The following is a 21,417-nucleotide window of genomic DNA, read 5'->3' as shown; positions in this document are numbered from 1 at the left end:
AAAAAGTCTGGTAGATGCCATATTTTCTCTCGGAGAGTGCAGTATTTGATGATATTTGTTCCTGGAGAGGTTCAAAGGACAAGCTACTGGCTTTTATTTTTAATTTCTCTTTTTTTTTTTTTTTTTTTCCAATTTTCCCCTCTCCGTAAGAGGAGACGTGTTGATGAGGCGGTGCTAATCTTACCACGTAATTTGCCGTATCCTACAATGTGATGTTAAGGAAACCAGATGAAGCCAAACAGAAACGAGCAGTGTGGTGGTGGCTGTTTGCTTTATGAACAGCATAAAAGATGTGTAAGGTAAAACCTGTGTCAGTTTAAAGAAATAATGAAATTGCATATTTTCTTAAATGCAGGAAATGAAAGAAGATGCGGTGGAAGCTCTTCTTGATACTCTCGGTGGGCCTGAACCTGAGCCTGAAAAAGATCTTACCCCTGTTGTGGAGGTGTCTGAGGTACAATCTTATTTGGTTTTACAGCAGTTTTTGGACCCTCTTGTGGAGTCTCGAGTCCTCTTTGTTAGATACTGTACAACCATGTGAAAAAACGTTGTAAAACCCTTAAAAAAAAAGAAGTTAAAAAAAAAGCAGCAAAGTGAGTTTCATATCAAAGGCTTAAGGAATGTCTGAGTCTTACGTAATTAAGAAAAGTAAGAAATGGCGAAAGTGAATTCAGGTAGAACAGAATACAGTAGGGTGGTCTGCAAAATGTTGAGCATTTCATTTGGGTGTAGAACCCTGCATACACACACCTTTCCCTGCATTAGCTGTAGCTGCTCCGTTTCTTTCCCCAAGCACTGGATACAATTTATAGCAAGTTTTTGTTTTGAATTTGCTGTTTGATTTTTAATTAACTTTTTGGGTTTTGGTGCCTGTACTCCTTTTTTCCATCAGTCCCCATCAGCTTTCTAATTTGGGTCTTGCCTCTCGCTGTGTCTTCTAAGTCTTTTGTTTTTCTTCAACAGTTAGACTTCAGCAGTAGCCCAGCGTTTATCTGTTAAGCCTTGACTTTTTAGTTTAGTTCTGCAAACTCTTCCCATAACCCCACTAATATCAGTTGCTTTCCCCCCCCGAGTTCGCTTACAGCTCAGAGCAAACAAATGACAGGGAAATAGCAGAAAATCACTCGTTGCTGAGAGAAGTTGCTGGAGCTCAATTTTGGCAAAAAAAAAGAGCACGCTGTACTGCAGATTCACTCAGATAACTTAGTGGATGCGTTACTTCATGAGGGAGGTCCAGAGAAGTGAAAGCTGTGTTTCACTAGCAGTGATGAAAAGAGATACAGAATATGGCTTATATAATCAGTGTTGAAATCCAAGGAAACATGAGGATTTTGTACGCCTCAAAAATTCTGAAATTTGCAAAGTGATGGCTCTGAATACTGTCTGAAGTTTTTTAGGATTTAAAATATTATAGCCATATTCACACATAACATTGATTCTTAAGCCGTGACTATTTTGCCACAGAAATTTGATAGGAGTAAATTGAGGAACTTTAATATCTTGTTATATGGAATAATTTTGGCTGATGCTAGTACTGCTTCAAACAGGAGGCTGGAGGATCTTGACAGCGAAGTTGAGTGTACTTTGGGCTTTTATCTTAATTTCTCTAGTTGATATTTTTGTTCTTTCTTTTTAAGGTAAAAGCTAAGGAGAAAAAAGAAGAAAAGACTGGAGAACGTGATGATACAATACCTCCAGAATACAGGTTAACACCAGAGCTGGTAAGTTTTTCATCTCTCTATTGCTTTGTAAACAGGGCCCTGCCTCTGACACTTCCTTTCACCACAGACAGGCAGAGAACGTGAGGAAAACAAGCAGTAATAGTTATTGAGTCAGTGGCTTTTCCCATTGGTGATTTCTGTATCTCTAGTTCCCTTCCTTTGTGGGCATGACTTTTGATGGTATTTTAGGCATTCTGAGCAAAGATGATTTTCCCAGATCACTTGTTCCTTCTCCAAGGGTGGCATTACTTTAAAAAATATATTCAATATGTTTAATATATTAAAATATATTTAATATACTTAAATATTTAACATATTTAATATATTAAATATCAGTGCTGCTAAATCCATCCCTTTACAGAAGTGCTCGTGGGTGTCCTCCTGTCATGTAACCTTGAAAACACTATTATAAAATGGTATGAAAATTAACTCAAAAATTAACTGCTTCAATTGATGGGGATTTGTCCAAGGTTAAGCAAAACAACAATAGAACTGAGATGCGTTTTCCATAAAGTTAAGAATTTAAAGTTTTTGTAATGATTATTAGTACAATTGATGTTAATGAGGTAACTACATAAACTGGCCTCTCTGGAGCTGAATGTTAACATTCTGTTCTGAAAAGAGTGGTTTTACCCTTCTTTTTAGAGATTTCATGTGTGCTTGACTGCAGACCTGGGATTTAACCCCTCTTTGTTCAAGTGCAAAAGTCTGTCTTTTGCAGTCAAAGCTTGTTTTGCTCCTGGATGAATTCCTGCTGTTTTACTGTGGAATTAATTCCTGCCGCATATTGATGCTGATAGGAATGGGCACTTTTCAGTCTCTTTGCCCATTTGCTTATTTTATCCACTTACCTGGCCATGTAAGAATTCCCCCTGTTTATGGAAATTCCCATTCCTGTGTCACTGATTTAATCTTGTGTGTATCATTTATTTTATATTATTTTGCTGGTGATTATGGAGTATGGCACTTGTTATAGCAATGGAAAATGTCAATAATACTTAACTTTACTTTTAGGATAAAGATGGAAAACCGATATTGCCAAAGCCTGAAGAGAAACCTAAGGTTAGCAACCTGACAGTTTTGTAGGAGTGTGACTAGATACCCCGCTTTCTCCCCCTCTGTCATCACTTCTCTCTGTGCCGCTATGTAAGTCTGCTTGCCTGTTCACTTCCCTGCACAAAATCTGCTGATCTGAGGTGTCAAGTGAATGTTGGTTTTATTGAAATTCACTGGCTCTGAATGTAGAGCTCACAGTAAGGAAAAGGTTTAGAGATGGTGAAGGTAGGAGAGAATTACAGAAATAACTGCTGGCCCAAAGAAAAGCTGTCTGGGGAGTTAGTGTATTTGGAGAAGGCTGTCTGAGCTACTGAATGGCAGAGAGGGGCGAGGCAGGAAAACCTCTTTGTTCTCTTGACAGTTTCCCCTCATTAGTCATCAAATATAAAGGAACACGACTGGGAAAAGGGAAAAAGCTGCTGTGGACATTTTCCTAATCACAAAAGAACAACTTGAACTTTGCAAAAAGTATCCACCGTGGCCTGGAGAGTGCAAGGCAGAAAGAAGAGATTGAGATTGAAAGAGAAAGGTACAAAGGGCACAGGAAGAAAGGAAGAATTTGGAGAAGCCAAGGAACTGTGCAGTGAAGAAACGGAGGGCTTCACTTTGGAAATACTGTGAGTTGAGGAGCACTGCCAAAATTCAGAAAGTACAGGAAACCTCCATTCTTCAGAAACAAGTGTGAAAGTCAGGGCCAGTCTGAGTGAGGACGACGCTGTACCTTTTTAGCAGAAATGTGAAGTCATTTGTACCATTCAAGCCTGAATTACAGAGGAATGCAAAGGCGGCGATGAAAAGACTTTTATGTCTGTAAAAATCTGTGTGTCAGGCCTTAGACATGAGAGGGAGCTGTGTGAGGGCTGCTCAGAAGGGACACCCGCCGAGATGTCAGGAGGGAGAGAAGAGAGGAGATATTGCTCTGCAGGTGGTGGGCACCTGGGCACCACCTCAGGCACCAGTGGTGGGAGACGAGCCCTCCTGCCTCATGGGGAGAACAAATAAGATGGCATGCACGTGGAAAAAAAGTAGGAAAACTCCAGAAGTGGAATGTGGCGTAAGTTAAGGGAGGTTGGTTCATAGTTTGTCCAAAGTCCAGCACAAAACCAAAGCAGAAGATGAGCTCAGAACCATGAGGTCTCACGCCAAAAGGATCCAGTGGTTAGTAGGAGGGTAGGTGTTCCTGTCCTCATCCAACCCTGCCAGTCAGAGACACGGATATCACTGAGTAGCTGTTCTGTAAGGGAATCACACCGCTGTCGAAGTCATATGTTGCAGAATTTTTCTGGACATTTCTTCACTCAGGCAATTTGGAGTAACATGTTCACCAGTATTCACAGTATGACAGAATGGTATGGGGTTGGAAGGCACCTCTGGAGATCATCCAGTCCAGGTGGGGTTTGAATGTCTCCAGAGGAGACTCCACCACCTCTCTGGGCAGCCTCTTCCAGGGCTCTGCCACCCTCACAGGAAAGAAGTTCCTCCTCATGTTTAGATGGAACTTTCTGTGTTCAAGTTTGTGCCCGTTACCTCTTATCCCATCACTGGGCACCACTGAAAAAAGACTGGCCCCATCCTCCTGACACCCACCCTTTCAGTATTTACAGGCATTGATCAGATCCCCCCTCAGCCTTCTCTTCTCCAGACTGAAAAGACCCAAGCCCCTCAGCCTCTCCTTGTAAGAGAGATGCTCCGGTCCCTCAGCATCTTTGTGGGCCTGGATTGTCTCTCTTAGGAGGAAAGGCTGAGCGACTTGGCTGGTGTTATCAGTAACGTAGATCTCAGAAACCAAAATCAGCGAAACAAAAAAGTTATGTCAATAGCTGACAAACCTTCAGTCACGTACAGTCCTTGGACAATTCCTGGTGAATGCAAAGTTCTTCTTCCTTCATGATTCCCGTGAGGACTTCTCTTACTTTGGCCCTCCGTTCTGCAGACCCGTAGGCACGTGCAGCGACACTACTTGTGTGAAAGAAGTTGTTATTGCCCAAAAGCTTTTTTGATTTAGTGGCTGAAAGAGGAATTCAGTCGTTAGGAAAAGGGGGGCCTTAGGCGAAGAGAGGTTTCATAAAGACTTAGGGGCTCTGATCTACAAAGGAGGGAAGGTGGAAGGGAAAATAATAGACTTGTCTTTAGAAATGTTGTTTTACATATTATGAATTTGACCAAATGAGCTTTAACCAATTAAGTTGCATGTGGTGATCATTACTAGCAAAGATTTAAACATTTAGGGGTAAACAGTAGTCTGTGGGATCCCAGGAGCATTAGTAATAGGTCACAGAAGTGCGTAGGTCACATAGTACTAGATCACATTGTAGGGATTGTAATCCATCACACAGCAGGGAAATAAAAGTGCAGATTATTCACTTTTCCCTGAAACATGAGCAGTGAAAACCACTGGGTGTCAGCAGTCAGTGCCCAAGCTGAGAGAGGTTCCAGGTGATGTTGCCTCTGAGGGAGTCCTCCTTCTGCTGGGAATAAGAGAAAAAAGATTAAAATGGGAGAATCATAGTTGGATGGTGCTCTTTTCCACCACCTATATGTAATTTATGCTTGAAGTATTATAACAATATGATGCTGTTACGTTAAATACTACCTAGTAAATATTAGCATTCTTTTTCTTTTCTTTCTAATTAAGAGGTTGCATTTTCCTTTCCAGTAGCCCTTTGAGCAGTATTGAACATGGTGTTCTCTACATTATATCGGCTTTTGATAACAAAGCAACTGACTCATTCTGAAAAGTGGTTTTCTTAATTTTAGGTACTGTGAAATTCATCCTGTTTTGTTGCACGTGAATGTGAAAGGTTGTTTCGGTGTAGGCTACAAAAGTTTCTCTGCTTTCTGAGTAGCTGAAACACAAGTCTTGAAAAAGTAAATTAAAAACAGGCAGTGAGTCACCCGTAGCAATTATGTCTTTGTATTTTACAGCCTTTGAGTGAATCTGATCTTGTTGATGAATTTTCCAAGGACTTTTCCTGCCCGGCACAGCCTGCGGTACAGTCCAAACCATCAAAGCCCAGCAGCACATCCAAAGTACGTCTGCCTTTCCACTTCATCTGAGATGCTGACACTGGTGGCTTTGCTAAGACTGGATAATGCTACTGTTCTTTCAAGAAAAATTTTTTCCTCTGTTTCTGTTCCCCCCCCTCCAACCCCGTTGCCTTCAGTGGAACATGCGGTATGGGCACTGAGTCCTTAGCTGAGGGGCTTCTGCCTTTAAAGTTAGACTTTTCTTGTTTTGTGCTGTATTTAAAAAAAAAAGGCAACTTAAGAGGTACATTTGGGGTTTGTGAGCATCTTGGTTAAAACGTGGTGTAATTGTTCTGTTTCAGAAGCCTTCATCTCCTGCCTCCACAAAGCCCGCTGTGGACGAAGCGGTCCCTCGGGCAGCAGCTTGCACCGTGCAGGCTGCGGCTCCCTCCGCCGCGTCCTCGGTGAGTGGCCTCAGCTGCAGCTAAAGCACAGCTCGGTGCTTCGTTTGGGCAGTGCTATGGCATATTTTCCAGATACCTACTGCAGTATGGCATGTGCTTCCTCCACAGAGGCAAGCCACAAAGGCTGAGTGCTTCCCCAAACCAAAATCGAGAGAAGGACAAGCTGAACGGGGAAGGTCGGGGACCTTCTTAGTGGAGGAAAGTCAAACTGACAGTTTGGAAAAATTTTTTCACTGAAAGGGTTCTCAGGCATTGGAATGGGCTGCCCAGGGAGGTGGTTGAAGCCCCATCCCTGGAGGTGTTCAAAAGACGGGTTGATGTGCTGGGAGGACTGGTTTAGTGATGATGCTCCTTGTTTGTTGTGTGGGTGTCTATTTTTGTCAGTGAGGTTGATGGTTGGACAAGATGATCTTTGAGGTTCCTTCCAACCTAGAAGATTCTGTGATTCCTGGTGTCTGCTCCAGCTCTGAATGCTGGAGTTCTGTTTTTGAATTTAACGGATGCTGCAGGAAAAGACAAATTCTACAAAAACTTATAACCGCCCTACTGAATATTTGGGAGGATTTGCATTAATGGCTGATGTTCTTGCATCTCTTCTCAAAATACATGTCGTTCTGCTAAAAAACAAACCAAGCAGCCCCCCTGTGGGACATTTTAGCAGTGACTAAGTCTTTGGGAAGGAGAAGCCTGTTGACGGAGCAACCTCCATCAAAGTTTCCTTGTGCCCTGAGCGCAGCAGATTAAAGTGTGGGAAGACCCACACTTTAAAGGGAGAGAAACATTACAGTTTTTTTAGTTTACTTCTCAATTTTTATCTCAAGTTGTGTGTGGCTGGTGCTGATAGTGTATGAGCAGGTTTCTTCAGCTGCAGCTGCACTCCAGAGTAAGAATTGTGGTTTTCTGTGTGTTTCAATACCCTTGCAGGTGGGTGACGCGACGGATGAAGCACTGGAAGCCTTGTCCAGTAGCCTGGGCAAGAGGGAGCCCGATCCAGAGGAAAAGAAACCTGTGGTGGACAAAGTTAAGGTAGAGAAACAACCAGACCTCAAAACATAGACTGCTGATGGAATTACCTTCAGCGTTGCTGTATGTACTCAGGCTAGAAGCAATTTTGAGATAGTAGTTCCACTTTTTTTAAAAATGAAATCTGCTTGTGAAACCAGTTACGTTCTGCTTAGGAAGTACTGGTAGGATTTCAACACAGTGAGTGCACTTTCCTGACCATTTTGCCTGGGGCAGTCCAGTAGCTCCCTCAGCTCCCTCCATGTCTGACTGCTGAGCCAGAGATGAATCAACACCCACATCACACGTGGCATCCACTACCATCCTTTTCCAAAAGCAACCAAATTTGTGATGAGTTGTTCAAATTAGGAATGACACAGAAAACTTCGCTTTTTATCACTGATCTTATTTTAACAAGGAGCCTTAATTAAGTCACAGAAATGTGTGTATTCTCTCTAAGGGAACACCGTTCACAGTCACAGTCTGAATGTCCCCATTGGCCACCTCAAACCCTGGACCAGATGGTGCTGACTTATGAGGAGAGGCTGAGGGAGCTGGGGTTATTCAGCCTGGAGAAGAGGAGGCTGAGGGGAGACCTTATTGCTCTCTCCAACTCCCTGAAAGGAGGGTGTAGAGAGGTGGGGGTCGGTCTCTTCTCCCAAGTCACAGGCGACAGGATGAGAGGAAATGGCCTCAAGTTGCGCCAGGGGAGGTTCAGGCTGGATATTAGGAAAATTTTTTTCACTGAAAGGGTTATCAGGCATTGGAATGGGCTGCCCAGGGAGGTGGTTGAGGCCCCATCCCTGGAGGTGTTCAAAAGCCGGGTTGATGTAGTGCTGGGAGGTCTGGTTTAGTGCTGATGCTCCTTGTTTATTGTGTGGGTGTCTGTTTTTGTCAGTGAGGTTGACGGTTGGACAAGATGATCTTTAAGGTCCCTTCCAACCTAGAAGATTCTGTGATTCTGTGACTGTTGACTAGGGCCAAAAATAGCACAGCCATCCAGCAGACCTGGACAGGCTGGAGAGTTGGGCAGAGAGGAACCTGGTGAAGTTCAACAGGGGCAAGTGTAGAATGCTGCACCTGGGGAGGAATAACCCCCTGCACCAGGACAGGTTGGAGGTGACCTGATAGAGAGCAGCTCTGAGGAGAAAGACCTGGGAGTCCTGGTGGACAACAGGATGACCATGAGCCAGCAATGTGCCCTTGTGGCCAAGAAGGCCAGTGGAATCCTGGGGGGCATCAGGAAGAGCGTGGCCAGCAGGTCCATGGAGGTCATCCTGCCCCTCTGCTCTGCCCTGGAGAGGCCCCATCTGGAGTCCCACTGGGTCCAGTTTTGGGCTCCCCAGTTCAAGGACAGGGAACTGCTGGAAAGAGTCCAGTGGAGGCTACAGAGATCATCAGGGTATGGAACATCTCTCTGCTGAGGCAGGGCTGAAGGACTTGGGTCTGTTTAGTCTGGAGAAGAGAAGACTGAGGGGGAATCTGATCAATGCCTGTAAATACTTAAAGGGTGGGTGTCAGGAGGATGGGGCCAGGCTTTTTTCAGTGGTGCCCAGTGACGGGATAAGAGGGAACGGGCACAAACTTGAACATAGAAAGTTCCATCTAAACATGAGGAGGAACTTGTTTCCTGTGAGGGTGGCAGAGCCCTGGAAGAGGCTGCCCAGGGAGGTGGTAGAGTCTCCTTCTCTGGAGACATTCAAACTCTGCTGGACAAGTTCCAGTGTAACCTGCTCTGGGTGACCATGCTCTGGCAGGGGTTTGGACTGGATGGTCTCCAGAAGTCCCTGCCAGCCTGGGATTCTGTGACAGCTCTTCTGGTGGTGCTGGAGCTTCACAAAGTTGGCTTTACTGCCTTTTCTTAGTTGTCATCTTCCAACATAACTTGTATGAGGGGAGCTCATTTTTGAGGTTGGCCACTGATTTCTGTGTTCCCCCTTCCTCTGCATGCAGCCCAGATGGCTGTTGGGTGGATTTCAAGGAAAAGTCAGGAATTAAGTCCTGGAGATATATTTCTATTTTGTTATTGGTCCATGGTTGTCTCTTGATCTTCACTGAAACAGGTAGAGCTACTTCATATACACACAGGAAGAAACAGGCTGAGAAATTCAGGCTTTCTTAAGAGAAAAGGCTTTCTTTTAATCTGCATGAGATTTTTATCTGGTAGTTTGATTGAAAGACTAATTTGAATCAGTAGAGTGAAGACTTGAAAGCTTGCTCACATGCGTCTCTGTTGGGATGTAGTTATTTGGTTTAATTAATACTGTTTTTATTTTGCCTTTGTAGGAGAAAACCAAACAAGAAGAGCGCAAAAAATTGGGTGAAGATGAAGAAACGATTCCTCCAGAGTACAGATTAACAGGAGCAAAAGTAATTTATTTAATGTGCTGTTTCAGGCTTACTTTTCTTTCATTCCTCAGAATATATGGCTGGAACTGAAACTCCATTTCATTTTGAAATGTTGATTTTTAGTTCAGTCATTTTTATAGTATATAAAAATTTCAGTTACAGTATATAAAAGTTCAGTTCCTGTATATGGGAGATCTCTCACCCACATGGGCACAGACGTGGTTTGGACACAAGCATCTACACATGAGTAATTTGGGCTGAGATCAGTGCACTGAAGACTTTCATTAGCTTTTTGCATTTTAGAACTTAATAAATTGTGACTGGTCACAGCTGTTAAAAAACCCCAGCATCTTAAGATGGTATTTTTACAAACATGGCCAAAGAACTCCGTTGCTGTAAATGGGTTGCTCATGTATGGCAGGACATGCATGACACCCCCAGAGCTGCCAGTGCAAAAAGATACGGCCTCTCTGCATCCAGGAGTACTGTTACCCCTCTGGAACTTCTTGGGGTTTTATTTCTTAATCGTGCGGTTTCCATGGAAACCGAACCACAAAATAGGGAAGCTCAGAATCCCACATGCTGACTGACTTTTCAGCACTCGGGTGTTTCTGAGTTACAGGAGCTGGATTTTTGAGATGACGCCTTGGGGGGCAGCAGAAGGTGCAGGAGGTGACCAGTTGGGTGGTGGTCACGTGTGAGAGTTGGTGCCACTCAGTGGACACTCTCAGGGCGCTTGAATCGCACCAACGTTGATGGACAGCTCGGTTTAATGCAAGGATAAATACCATAAAAGGCTTTTCTTTTGTAGGATAAAGATGGAAAACCACTCTTACCAAAACCTGAAGGAAAGTCCCAGGTAAAAAAGTCAATATTCAGATAAATATTCCATTCGTTAATTAATTGCTCAAAGGTCAGTAAGGTTTCCCATTCTTCAGTTTAAAAATGCAGACAGACTGTGTTTCCTGCTGACTTTTTAATAAATGATACAAAAGCATCTTTTTTTTCCTTTTTGATGATAGCCTATGAGTGAAAACGAACTTCTAGAGGGTTTGACAGAAGGATTTTCCTGTTCCCCATCTGCACCATTGTCTAAACCAACTGTAACAAAGGTGATTGTATTTGATTTCTGAAAATCCGTTCTGTTTTCAAATTGTTTCAATAATCTTGATATTGATTTTGTTTCCCTTAAAGTTTATGTAAACTTCCTTAAAGTTCAAAAGTTAAAAATTTAAACTATTTTTTGCAATAAGTTAGTAACACAGCAGGACTTTAATAATAGGAAAAAAGCTAAGTTAATTGTCATATGTTTTACCAACTGCTTGTGTAAGTAATGCTTTACAGTTGAGAATTTTAAGTGTTACTGGGGAGCTTAGAGGGGGTTGGTGAAATCTCGGCTCCTCTGAAGTCCCACTGAACCCATCTCTGACTTGAGCTGTGCTGGGGCTTAACCCAGGAGTTGAGGGGGAAGAGTGAACATGTGGAGGGGTTTCAATCTGAAATAAGTAGAGATTCTAAGAAAAGCAACGTCCCAGAAATAATCTCTGTGGGTGTTTCCCTTCAGATGGGTGGAATTTGATGCAGGCTCTTCCCTTGGTCCTCTGTGTTCTTAACGATGCTGTGTCTCGTTTCAGAAAACCAAGGAGGGTGGCAAGCCCGTGGACTCCTCGGAGGTTGTCTCTGCTGCTACGGTTTCCTCGGTGCACTCATCGGCTCCTGCGGCCGCTGCCTCGGTGAGAACCTCCTCTGTGTGTCCTTCCCTCCAACCAAGGGCTGGCGATGGGGGGAGAGGAGAACACCATCCGGTTTTACCAATATGGGCTGTTGCAAAGTTAAATAATGTATTGCCAATACTGGCTACTGGGAGAAAGAGAGTGTTCTGAGCAGCAGCTGCGGTTAGTGGAGGAACAGGAAGGAGTGCCACCGCTCCCTGTCCACACCAGCAGAACTTCTCCCTCCCTTCCTGGTGGTGGGTGCTCCCGCCTCCTCCCGTCCCGTCCCGTCCCATCTCTGCGGCGGGAGCGCCCCCTGGCGTTCCCAGCCTGCTTTGGAAGGGGAATAGAAAGCTCCTCCCACTTGGCTTCTAGTTGGTTTTAAGGGCTTTTTTTTTTTTCTCAGCAGTGTCTGAATAAAACTGGCATGAATTAGCCCAAGGCCATACCTATTGTGAAGATAAAGTGTTAGTAAGTTTTCACTTGGATTGACACTTCCTTAGCAGCTAATCTGCAGCGATTGTGATGTTTCCAAAATGAGTAGCATTGCCAAAACCCAATCTTTTCATAGAGCTATTGTCATTACATCCAGTAGGCTTATGTGTAACAAAAAAACCCTGTCAAAATAAATTGCCTAACCCCTTTTTGAAATTAATTTTACTATAGGTCTAAATACTCCATAATTTTTTTCCCCAGCTATTGCACTGTGTTGTAATTACAGAGAGCGAGCTGATTGTTCATTGTTCGCTGAGGTTGATGGTTCATTAGTCAGTACTTACATTAGCTTGATGAATTAAATTATTTCACAGCTGATTTGTGTTCACGAATGTGTTTATACTTTGTAAGGGAGGAAAAGAGATGGACGAGGCCTTGGATCTCCTCTCGGATTCCCTGGGGCAGAGGGAGCCCGACCCTGATGAGAACAAACCAATGGTGGATAAAGTAAAGGTGAGAAAAGACATGCTGAAACTTGTGCCCTTTGGGGGGAAAAACAAACAAAACACCACAACCCCCAAATTGAGACACTTAACTTACTTCTCATAGACTTCTTTCAAAGGGCATACTGCAACACTTTTTACATTCTCATAAAAGCACATGGCTCGTGATGTTCAGGTGTAGGTTTAAGGTTACTAGAAAACAGACAACCTGCTACTTGTCCTGCACGTAGGTGAATCAACCAGTTCACTGAGATGTTTTTTGCTTCTAAGGGTGCACCCTTTAATCACCTGGATTACTTGTGGTTTTGGTGAAAAATGTGCAATTAGTTAATATACTTTAGCCATTTGAGGGTGTGGAAATATTACAGGAAATTTGCAATACTTGGATTTCAGTGCCTTTTATTGTCTTTATTCTAATTATTTTTCAGGTGGTTTCTCTGGCCTTATTCTAAAATTAATTTTGTGGCCGCCTTTTTGTTAAACTTTGACTTCTATAAACCCCGCAGATACCGAGTTCATCAACAGACCTGTTCACTTAATCAGTCCCATTTTTTCACTTGCTTGTTTCTGCTTGCTTTGACTTCATTCAGTCTTTCTTCCTATGATTGTATGAAGACCTTTCTACTAATAAGAAAATCTGACGCATTTTAGCATAACAATAGTAGTAATAGCAAGTTGTAAACCGAAATATTTAAGGTAAAGGATATTACGGGGGGAAAAAAAACCACCATAAGCTGCCTGTGAATAAATTCAGGCTGGAATGTGGAAGGAGATCACAGCTCATGGATGAGATTTGGTGCAGAAACATGGTGTGACTCTTTTCAGTTGTATTGGTGAAAAGCAGAATTGAAAGGTGACATAATTGGGTTTTTATGCTGCTGTGTATTTATATATTTAACTTAGTAAATGCATAAACTTATTGATAGCTACTAAATTTAGAACTTCCAGGCATGAGACATAGTGGAATAAATACATGGGGGTTTTTTTCTGGTAGTTTTGAGATTTTAAATTCTAAAAAAGCAGCTGTCCTGAGTTTAACTCGCGCTCTGACTGACTGTTCAGTAATGTTTCTAGCACAAGTACTAAAGTTGTTAAAAAATTAAATGCTTTCAGGAAAAAGCGGAATCTGAACACAGAGACAAACTTGGAGAAAGAGACGATACCATCCCGCCTGACTATCGGAAGCTTCTGGAGTCGGGTGAGCAGGTAAGAAAAGGCTTCATTTTTGTTTAGCAACTTATGGCCATCTTATGGCAGCAGCAGAAATGCCTGTGCATGACCAGCCTGTTCTCCAGAATTCGGGGGAGAAAGGGGAGCTGAGTAACTAAGTGTGTGTACTGCATTTATGTGTCAGGGTTAAACACGTAAATTAGAGTTAAACACGTACTTAGAGTTGCTCTGTGTAACCTCACACGCCTTTAATTCAGAAAACAAACAATTAGTATGTTTTTCTCTTTTTAAATTGGGTGATCTGAACAAATAAATCAGATGGAACCACCCTGTAGCAACCAACGTTCTGGAAGTTGATCAGTTTGGGTTCCAGTCAGGCTGGCAGTGTTTCCAGTGCTCCAAAAAATGGGTGAAAAAAGAGGGAGTCTCCCTTGAAACAGCTTGGGTTTAGCGTCCCCCTTTAAACAGGAGAAACTTGCAAACCCTGGATAACAATCGAGCGTTCTGAGTTGCTTTGTTCCAAGTTTGGGGACAAAGTGTATATTTGGGTGTTGCTGTGGTGGGACCCCTAAATCCCTGAGGAGCTGCCATTCCCTGGAGGAAGTGACCTCTGGCAGTGATGGGGTTTCTGGGTGCCCTGTGCACTCTCTGTGACAAACTGGTGCCATAAAACTCCTCTGAAAAGCTCAAAATGAAGAGGTAATTTTTCTTCTTCCCAAGGGCAAACCAGCGAAGCCGACAGCGAAGGGTGACGCGAAACACAAGGAACAAAAGGTAACATTTGTGGTATTTTTGTTCTGTGTTGGGCCTGTGCTGTGTGCTCTCATCTTCTGTCACAGTAGAGCAGATCAAGTCACGATTGATGGCAAACTCTCCTAAATGCCAGAGAATGCAATAGGGAACAGTAACAGTGTGGAGAGTAAAACTTCTGTTGAAGAGTAACTCTTCATAATAAACACAGTTTTTATGCACAGCTGTGAATGCCCAGGTCCAGTATTCAAAGAAATTCTGTTTCTTGGAAACGTCAAATAGACATCTCTGTTCTAACATAGGTGTACAGTTCAGGTATGGTTTTTTTTTAAGAAAGGGGTAATTAAAGCAGACGTAAATTGACGTAATTTGGCTGTGGGAAGTATTGCACTTTTGTTCTAACATAGGTGTACAGTTCAGGTATGTTTTTTTTTTAAGAAAGGGATAATTAAAGCAGACGTAAATTCCTGAAAGGTTAATTTGGCTGTGGGAAGTATTGCACTTCGTGTGACCTCAGAACTGAAATCATTGCAGAAGCCCCGTGATGACTCTGCCGCGATCGATGCCCTGTCTGGTGACTTCGATACTTGTGCGAAGCCTCCCGCCACACCCCAGCACTCAAAGGTAGGACATTTTCTGCTAATAACTTGCGAAATAAACAGTTTTTCCCTACTTTGGGAAAGTTTCTCACTTGTCTTTGCTGCAGCTTCATTTAGGGTTATAGCCTCTTCAGAAGACACTCTCCAGATGCAGTGATTGTCTTAGGACTTTAATTTGATGCATCTTGCTGTCTGCTAAATATCTGGAAAGAGGGAGGTTTGTGGAATTCAGGGTCTTCTAGAGAGTTAAGACAGGTTTGGAGAAGTAAGTTGAGCAGAGAGGATTGTGGTGACAGTTCTTGTAGAGATTGGAGTGTCCAAAAAATGTAGAGAGGCAGAGAAATCCTGCTCCAGTGACCACACGCGCTGCCCATCAGTAGCTGCAGGAGCTGAGACAGCTCAGAGAGAAATGCTAGGGATGGGAAAGATTTCTGCATGTGTTGGGGAAGACAGCAGAGCTGACAAGAAAGGTGAAGGAGGAGTGGATTGGAGAGGTCCTGTAATGAGAGATGGAGCGTTAATTTGTGGTGCAATCATCTTAAACAGCTGGCAAACAGCTGTCAAACTTCTCCCAGCAATGTGCTGCCCCTGCGAGGCGGTCTGAAGTGAACTTTCAGAGGAGGCAGCATAAATCTGGAGGTCACCAACGTGAGGATGGTGTTTGAGGAGGGAGGGTTGTGCTGAAAAAGCACGTGGAGAAGGGGGTGGAGGTTTGGTCCCCGTGTGAGGAGCATCACTCTCAGACCTGCTCTCTGCCTGCCCTGAACCCAGAGCTCAGTACCCTGAGCGTGGGCAGAGGAGAGGTCCTGCAGGGCTTTGGGATGTCCACCACACCCCTGCAGCCACCTCTTGGGCTTCCTTGGCAGAGGAGCCATCTGGGGACATGGGTGTGAAATCATGGGCTCCTTTCACTTTTTACAAGAGATCAAACTAGTTGGTAACTTGTAACTCCCTCTGGTTACCCATTTCCTCTCTTGCCCTGTATCTGACGTGGTCCATCCTATGCCCTGGTTCCTCGCCCACAGGCAGAGGGAATGGAGCACGTTTTTTTGAATAGTGGATGGTTTTTGTGCTCCCCTGGATTAAGCAGATATCATTGTCTCTCATCTGCTGTGGGCTCCTGGCAGCCTGTCCCTGCCTTTTCCTGCAGCCGTGCCCTGCATCCTGCAAGGAGGAAGGAAAAACAAAGCTGAAATTATATTAGCTCTTTGATCTTTGACCAAACAAGATATTAGCAAGAAGTAAAGCTCTTTGACAGACACAGCTGCGGACGCGTGACCAGCTCCCCATGAGATCCTGCAGCAGCTTCCCCGAGCTTTCACCTCAGGGCACCCACTCACCCAGAGCCAGTTACAAGTTTGTGTTTGAGTGTTGATGATCATAGAATCATAGAATGATAGAATGGTTTGGGTTGGAAGGGACCTCCAAGATCATGGAGTTCCAACCCCCCTGCCATGGGCAGGGACACCTCCCACTCGAGCAGGTTGCTCAAGGCCCCATCCAGCCTGGCCTTGAACACTTCCAGGGATGGGGCATCCACAGCTTCCCTGGGCAACCTGTTACGATGATTCTCTGTGCTTTCTTCTGTGTCTGCTCCTCTCCTGGGGGGGAGGAGAAGCAGCAGCTTTGAAACTAAAGCTGAAATCAGGTGCAATTCCTGGGGGGGAAGTAGCTGTGTTCCCAGGTAGCTCTTCTGATGGCTGCAAGTGCTTCCCAAGCGCTCCTCTTGGGTGGCTTAAGACAAACTATGGGTGTTTTTTAGGAGCTGTTTTATTGGGTTATGAGTTCTGGAGCTAAATCTGCTGCTGCAACACTATTGCTTTGAAGGAAATACCAGCTCCAGCCCCGCACACCATCTTTTTTACCTGTGTGTGCTTCCTGGTGCCCTGGTCTCCATCAAACCAGGCCCCAGGTGCCAGCTGGCGGTGGGTTAAGGGCAGTGATTACACGCAGGTGTCCCACCATGGCTCCTCTCCCACCTTCACCATCCACAGTGACGGTGGTGTTATGGCAGGAGCCACCAGTTCTCCCTTCTGTTTGTAACTGTAATTATTCTATTTTCTTTGGAGTGTAGGACAAAAGCGGGAAGGAAACCGTCACCACTAAACCAGCCCCAAAGGACAAAGGAAAGCCCAAAGAGCCCAAAAAGGTAGGAACTACATATTGTAATCTGGACAGTTATCACACACTGTGAACACTGAAGATGGGCAACTGGGTTTTGGATTCATATCACGTGGATGTTTCTTCGGGGAGAATTTTACATCAATAGGTTGCACTTAGTCCATTTTCGTAAGAGAAAAGCACCTGTCTATTTCAAGGGAAATTTTCAACATCGGGGGCTAAACTATGTTTCTTGCAGAGAGAGCATGGTCTTCTACAGGGGCTCAGTGCTCCACAGGCTTCTTCTTTCCGTGTTTGCTGGTCTGAGTCACACTTCACTCCTACAGCTGCCTCAGGCTCCCCATTGCTCCTCTCTGTCCTTAATTGAAATTAAGTAACAGCATTCTAAAAGTGATTAGAATGTACTCCTTCAACCACACATCTGTTTCTCAAGTTACTACTATAATTCATTTTAAAAACATGAGTGAAGACCTACATATATTCATAAATAAGTACCTAGAATGAATCTGCTGAGAAAAGGAAAGCAGTTATTTCTGTATTAAGAAATAAAATTTTAAAAGGTTGCTTGGCTCGGGCGCTCTGCCTCCGTCTTCAAGCTCAACCCAGAATTTCCTGCAGCAGAGTCTCAGGTGTTGGATTTCATAAATATAAGTAATTTTATTGAAAAGTCCAGCAGCAGGGTCAGCCTGGGCCTGGTGCCACCACAGAGGCACATTGAGTGAAGTCCCTGGGCCATTAGACCCCCACGATCTCATCTCCTCACACATCTTTTAGCCCAGTGGTGATTTTTGGTCTGGGGCTCTCAAAAACCACCTTTGAGTACTTTTCTGTGTCCAGGCTGGCCGTTGGCTGCTCTGATCACATTGATTTGCAGCCTCTCTGGAGGGTTGTCACCTCCTTCTCATCTGGTTGATGTTCTTGTGCACCTGTGCTCCCTGGCAGAAGTGAAAACTCCTAGACTTGGGGAAAAAAATACTACCAAAACATCATTTTTCTTGTACGGAAAAGCTAAACCCCACTCTGTACCCATTTTAGGAAAATTACTGGGAAAATTAACTCTATTGCAGCCTAAAGGCTTCAGCAAATCTAACTGCTCATCCTGAGTAAAGTGAGGAAACAGCATAAATCACATCATATTATAACCCTAAGAAATTTATTCTAATTAAAACTTACTTTTTTAAGCTTAACAACTAGTATCTCTCAACACTTAAAATTTTCCATGTAAAATTGGAAGGGGTGCCTTAAGTCCTCTTCAGAAGGATGTGTTTTTAACCTGGATGGGTAGTGCAGGCAAAAGGATGTTGGGGGCAGGGTATGAGGAACTGTGGCTGAAAAACTTGGAATTTGTGAACTTCAGCTGAAACTGAGTAGGGGATGGAGGAAAAAGGAAAATACACAGCACAAGTTGCAAATGCTGTTCCTAAACTTTGTGTACTCCAAGTGCAGACGGTGTCTGTATCTGAGCCCTGACTCCCGGTGACTCTCTGTCACCCTTTTATTTTAGATTTTAGCCCAGTTCATGGTTTCTTACTCTGGTGCTTCTCTTTCCTGCAGGCAAAGGGACAGTCCTCCGGCAGCAAATCTGAGAAGCAGAAAACGAGCTAAACCTTAATGAGGGTGGGTGAGTCCCCTCCCTCCTCCCCTCCGCTCCCTCAGCCGGGGTTTGTGACAGCCCTTCACCTGCCCCAGGCACTGGGCATCTCCTTGGGCTTCTCTGCCCGGGCAGAAGAGACCTTTCTATCTCTCACCGGAGACTCCCTGTCCCACAGTTCTTCCCAGATCTCCTTTGAGAATATTTTTCCCCAAGTTAAAGAGAAAAAACACCCTTTAACTGTTGGTTTCTTCTTTTTCTTGCCCCCAGGATCCTGGCACATGATGTAAAACGTTGTCTTTTCTGTTGGTGGATAATGATTCCTGAGGAACAAAACCTGATGCAAAATCCCTGTGGTTAATTCTGGGTGGTTTTTGCACAGTGATACTTGTGGACTTTCTTCGTATTTACTTTTTTTCCCGCTAGTAGACTAAGGTGGATTGGTGGGTTTTTTTTTCCCCCCCCCTAGCCATTCATTTTATTATACTCATATACTTTGACTTTTTTTTTTGTAATTTTCTTCAGTTTTCAGAGGGAGAGAATGCTTTATATTTACAAGAAATATATTTCAGAAATTAATAGCGACGCCAAAGAAAAAAAAAAAAAAGTTATATCTGCAGACTTTTGCACATAATCTCCACATAGTGCCTGTAAATCTCAGAGAAAAAAATAATTGTCTATGCTATAGCATTTTTAACGTTGCAGTGAGCGCGCCGAGTGTGGTGGAACATCTCGAGCCCTGGTCACCCCCATCCCACCCGGGTGGCCATGGGGAGGCTGTGGGTGGCCGGGGAGCGAGGAACTGGGGATCAACCGCTTGGCCCAGCGCGCCCAGCCATGGCACGGGTGTTCTGGGCACTGCTCACCTCTGGTTAGAACAACAAAAACACACCAGATAAGGATCTTAGGGTTGTTGTTGGTTTCTTTTTTCCTATTTCCAATCATATCTGTACCGTTACCGCGGAGTTTGAGGAGTCTCTTGGACTGAACAAACGCAAGGCCTGGTGTGACGCTGCCAAAGAGTGAACGCAGGAGGTGCCTGAGCCTTTAGCAGAGATGGGGGAGAAGTTCAGCTCAACAGGCAGACCTTTTGTTGTTGTTTTGTTGGTTTTTTTTTTTTAAATTTTGCACTGTTTCTAGTCCTTGCTTCCGCCCCTGGCCCCGGAGGGGCTGCAGGACCAGGGGGAGAGGGGCCGGAGCCGTGGGGGCCGTGGCAGCGGGGTTGGCTCCGGGCAGAGCAGGGTCCCTGTGGCGGCGGGAGCTGTGGGCAGAGAGAGCCCGGGGGCTTCACTTGGGGATATTGAGACTTTGGGCTGCGCTGGCAGCCCCTGCCGGGAACCTGTGTCACACTAATAAAGTTTTTAAGAATGCATTTCCATGTTGGTGGCTTTCCCTTTATTGCTGCTGCTGCCAAAAGGCAAAAGAAACCCTAGAACTAAAACGAATATAATGTTTTTTTTTTGAAAACCTAGAACTAAAACGAATATAATGTTGTTTTTTTTTAAAAAAAAGTAAAACACTTGTCAGAGATGCTTCACAAAGGGCCTTACAATCTCACCAGGATCCAGCTGCAGTTTTTTCCCCCTTTCCTTTGGTTTTCAGGTCTCTGGGGCAGGCAGAGAACGCACCATGTGGGCACCCTGCTGCCGGGGGGTGTCTGGGAGATCCAAGGCACAGGGTTCCGGGAGTGAGAAGAAAGTTATGTTTTTGCCACAGTGAGAATTTCTGTTGGGGGTACAAGACACCGGGGGTATAAACACACAGCGACTGAAAGGAAATGGCATTTTCTACCACATTTTGGCCCCCGGCAGCAGAACTCGGCCGCTTTTCCGAGTGCCGATGATGTCAGTTCACTCCCGGGGCTGAGAATTTCTGACAATTTCTGGCTGAGAACAAAGCAGGCGAGAGACATGCAGAACCTTATGATTGGTCCCAGATTATGTGGGTTTTTTCCTCAAGTTGTTGTCTTTGTTAAAGTTCCTGGCTGTTTCAGCAGATGGGTGAGGAAAGAGAGGCAGGTCAGAGCCACAGAGGGAACAAACACGATGAGTCAAGGCAAGGGCACGGCTGGAGGAGCAGAGAAATCAACTGCATTTCTTTAGGCACGTGTGGCAATTAGATGGATTTAACAAAAAAATACCCCACACCACCAGTTTAGCACAGAAATGTATGTTTTCTGTAGGTAAAGAGGCAGCCATTCACAACTGACTGTTAAAACACAACCCTCCACCAAAAAGGCCCCCACCTCCAAGATTTCAACTTCGGTTTCTTGAGGAACTGTGCAGAGCCCGGGCCGTCGGAAGCCTCTCTCCTCACAGCACCTTCCTGACGATCAACTCCTGCAGCTCCTCCTCGCGCCGCCCGTCTGTCCCTACAAACACCCCTGAGCACGTGTGCCCTCATCGTGTGTTTCCATCGGGTGAAAAGGGGGTAACGAAAAGCAAAAATTACTCCTAAAACTGATGGTTAATCATCATCTGAAGAACAATCCATCAACCTTCTTTTTTTATTATTATTTTTGCACACAAAGTGTTACGTGTTTGACGTGCGGAACAACGACTTTACAACCTTGGAGGGTTATAAAGGAGGTGTGTTTATTCAGCGCCGGACGCACACGGGATCCTTCCCAAAGATGTGCGCGCCGACCTCAAAGCAAAATTCTGTGTTTATGGCCCTAACTAATACATATTCAACAGGTGTGACACAACGCCTATACATATGCATTAACTTTCCCCGCTTCCCATGCAAATGAGCTTCCCGCCCCCCTGAGTCTGCGCAGTGCTTCTTGGTAGTGGTCGACAGGGGGTCTCAGGGATGAAGTTAGTAGTCTTCTTCACTGTAAACTTTTCACCTCTGTGTCCGGTGCCAGCTCAGATCACCCCTGGAGTTCGTCCAAACCACAGGCCTGGTCCTGGCTGGTTTTTCGAGCTTCGGCCTCGGCTCCAGGCGCCTTGTGTCGTCCTCCCATCCCTTATCC

General features: G+C 44.6%; 1 protein-coding gene across 4 annotated transcripts in view; it reads left to right on the top strand.

Moving 5' to 3' along the window:
- The window catches only part of CAST (calpastatin), a 65,021-nt gene extending 45,209 nt beyond the window's left edge, over window positions 1–19,812 (top strand). For 3 of the 4 annotated variants that reach the window (XM_014962582.1, XM_014962584.1, XM_014962583.1), the window contains exons 12-28: window positions 356–454; window positions 1,638–1,721; window positions 2,736–2,783; window positions 5,703–5,807; window positions 6,107–6,208; window positions 7,133–7,234; window positions 9,497–9,580; window positions 10,371–10,418; window positions 10,582–10,671; window positions 11,194–11,292; window positions 12,118–12,219; window positions 13,323–13,415; window positions 14,100–14,153; window positions 14,664–14,753; window positions 16,798–16,877; window positions 18,404–18,466; window positions 18,711–19,812. In XM_014962582.1, the coding sequence (XP_014818068.1) occupies window positions 356–454; window positions 1,638–1,721; window positions 2,736–2,783; window positions 5,703–5,807; window positions 6,107–6,208; window positions 7,133–7,234; window positions 9,497–9,580; window positions 10,371–10,418; window positions 10,582–10,671; window positions 11,194–11,292; window positions 12,118–12,219; window positions 13,323–13,415; window positions 14,100–14,153; window positions 14,664–14,753; window positions 16,798–16,877; window positions 18,404–18,461 (1,338 nt within the window). In that variant the 3' untranslated portion in view covers window positions 18,462–18,466; window positions 18,711–19,812. Of the gene's footprint in view, window positions 1–355; window positions 455–1,637; window positions 1,722–2,735; window positions 2,784–5,702; window positions 5,808–6,106; window positions 6,209–7,132; window positions 7,235–9,496; window positions 9,581–10,370; window positions 10,419–10,581; window positions 10,672–11,193; window positions 11,293–12,117; window positions 12,220–13,322; window positions 13,416–14,099; window positions 14,154–14,663; window positions 14,754–16,797; window positions 16,878–18,403; window positions 18,471–18,710 lie in introns of all 4 variants that reach the window. The other variant, XM_014962581.1, reaches the window with a different exon arrangement.
- The last annotated feature ends 1,605 nt before the right edge of the window (window positions 19,813–21,417 follow it).

This window comes from Calidris pugnax, unplaced genomic scaffold (genome assembly GCF_001431845.1).
Source record: "Calidris pugnax isolate Ruff unplaced genomic scaffold, ASM143184v1 scaffold499, whole genome shotgun sequence".
Taxonomy (NCBI): Eukaryota; Metazoa; Chordata; class Aves; order Charadriiformes; family Scolopacidae; genus Calidris; species Calidris pugnax.
Note: the sequence above shows the minus strand (reverse complement) of the source record. Positions and strands in the feature narration are given on the sequence as shown.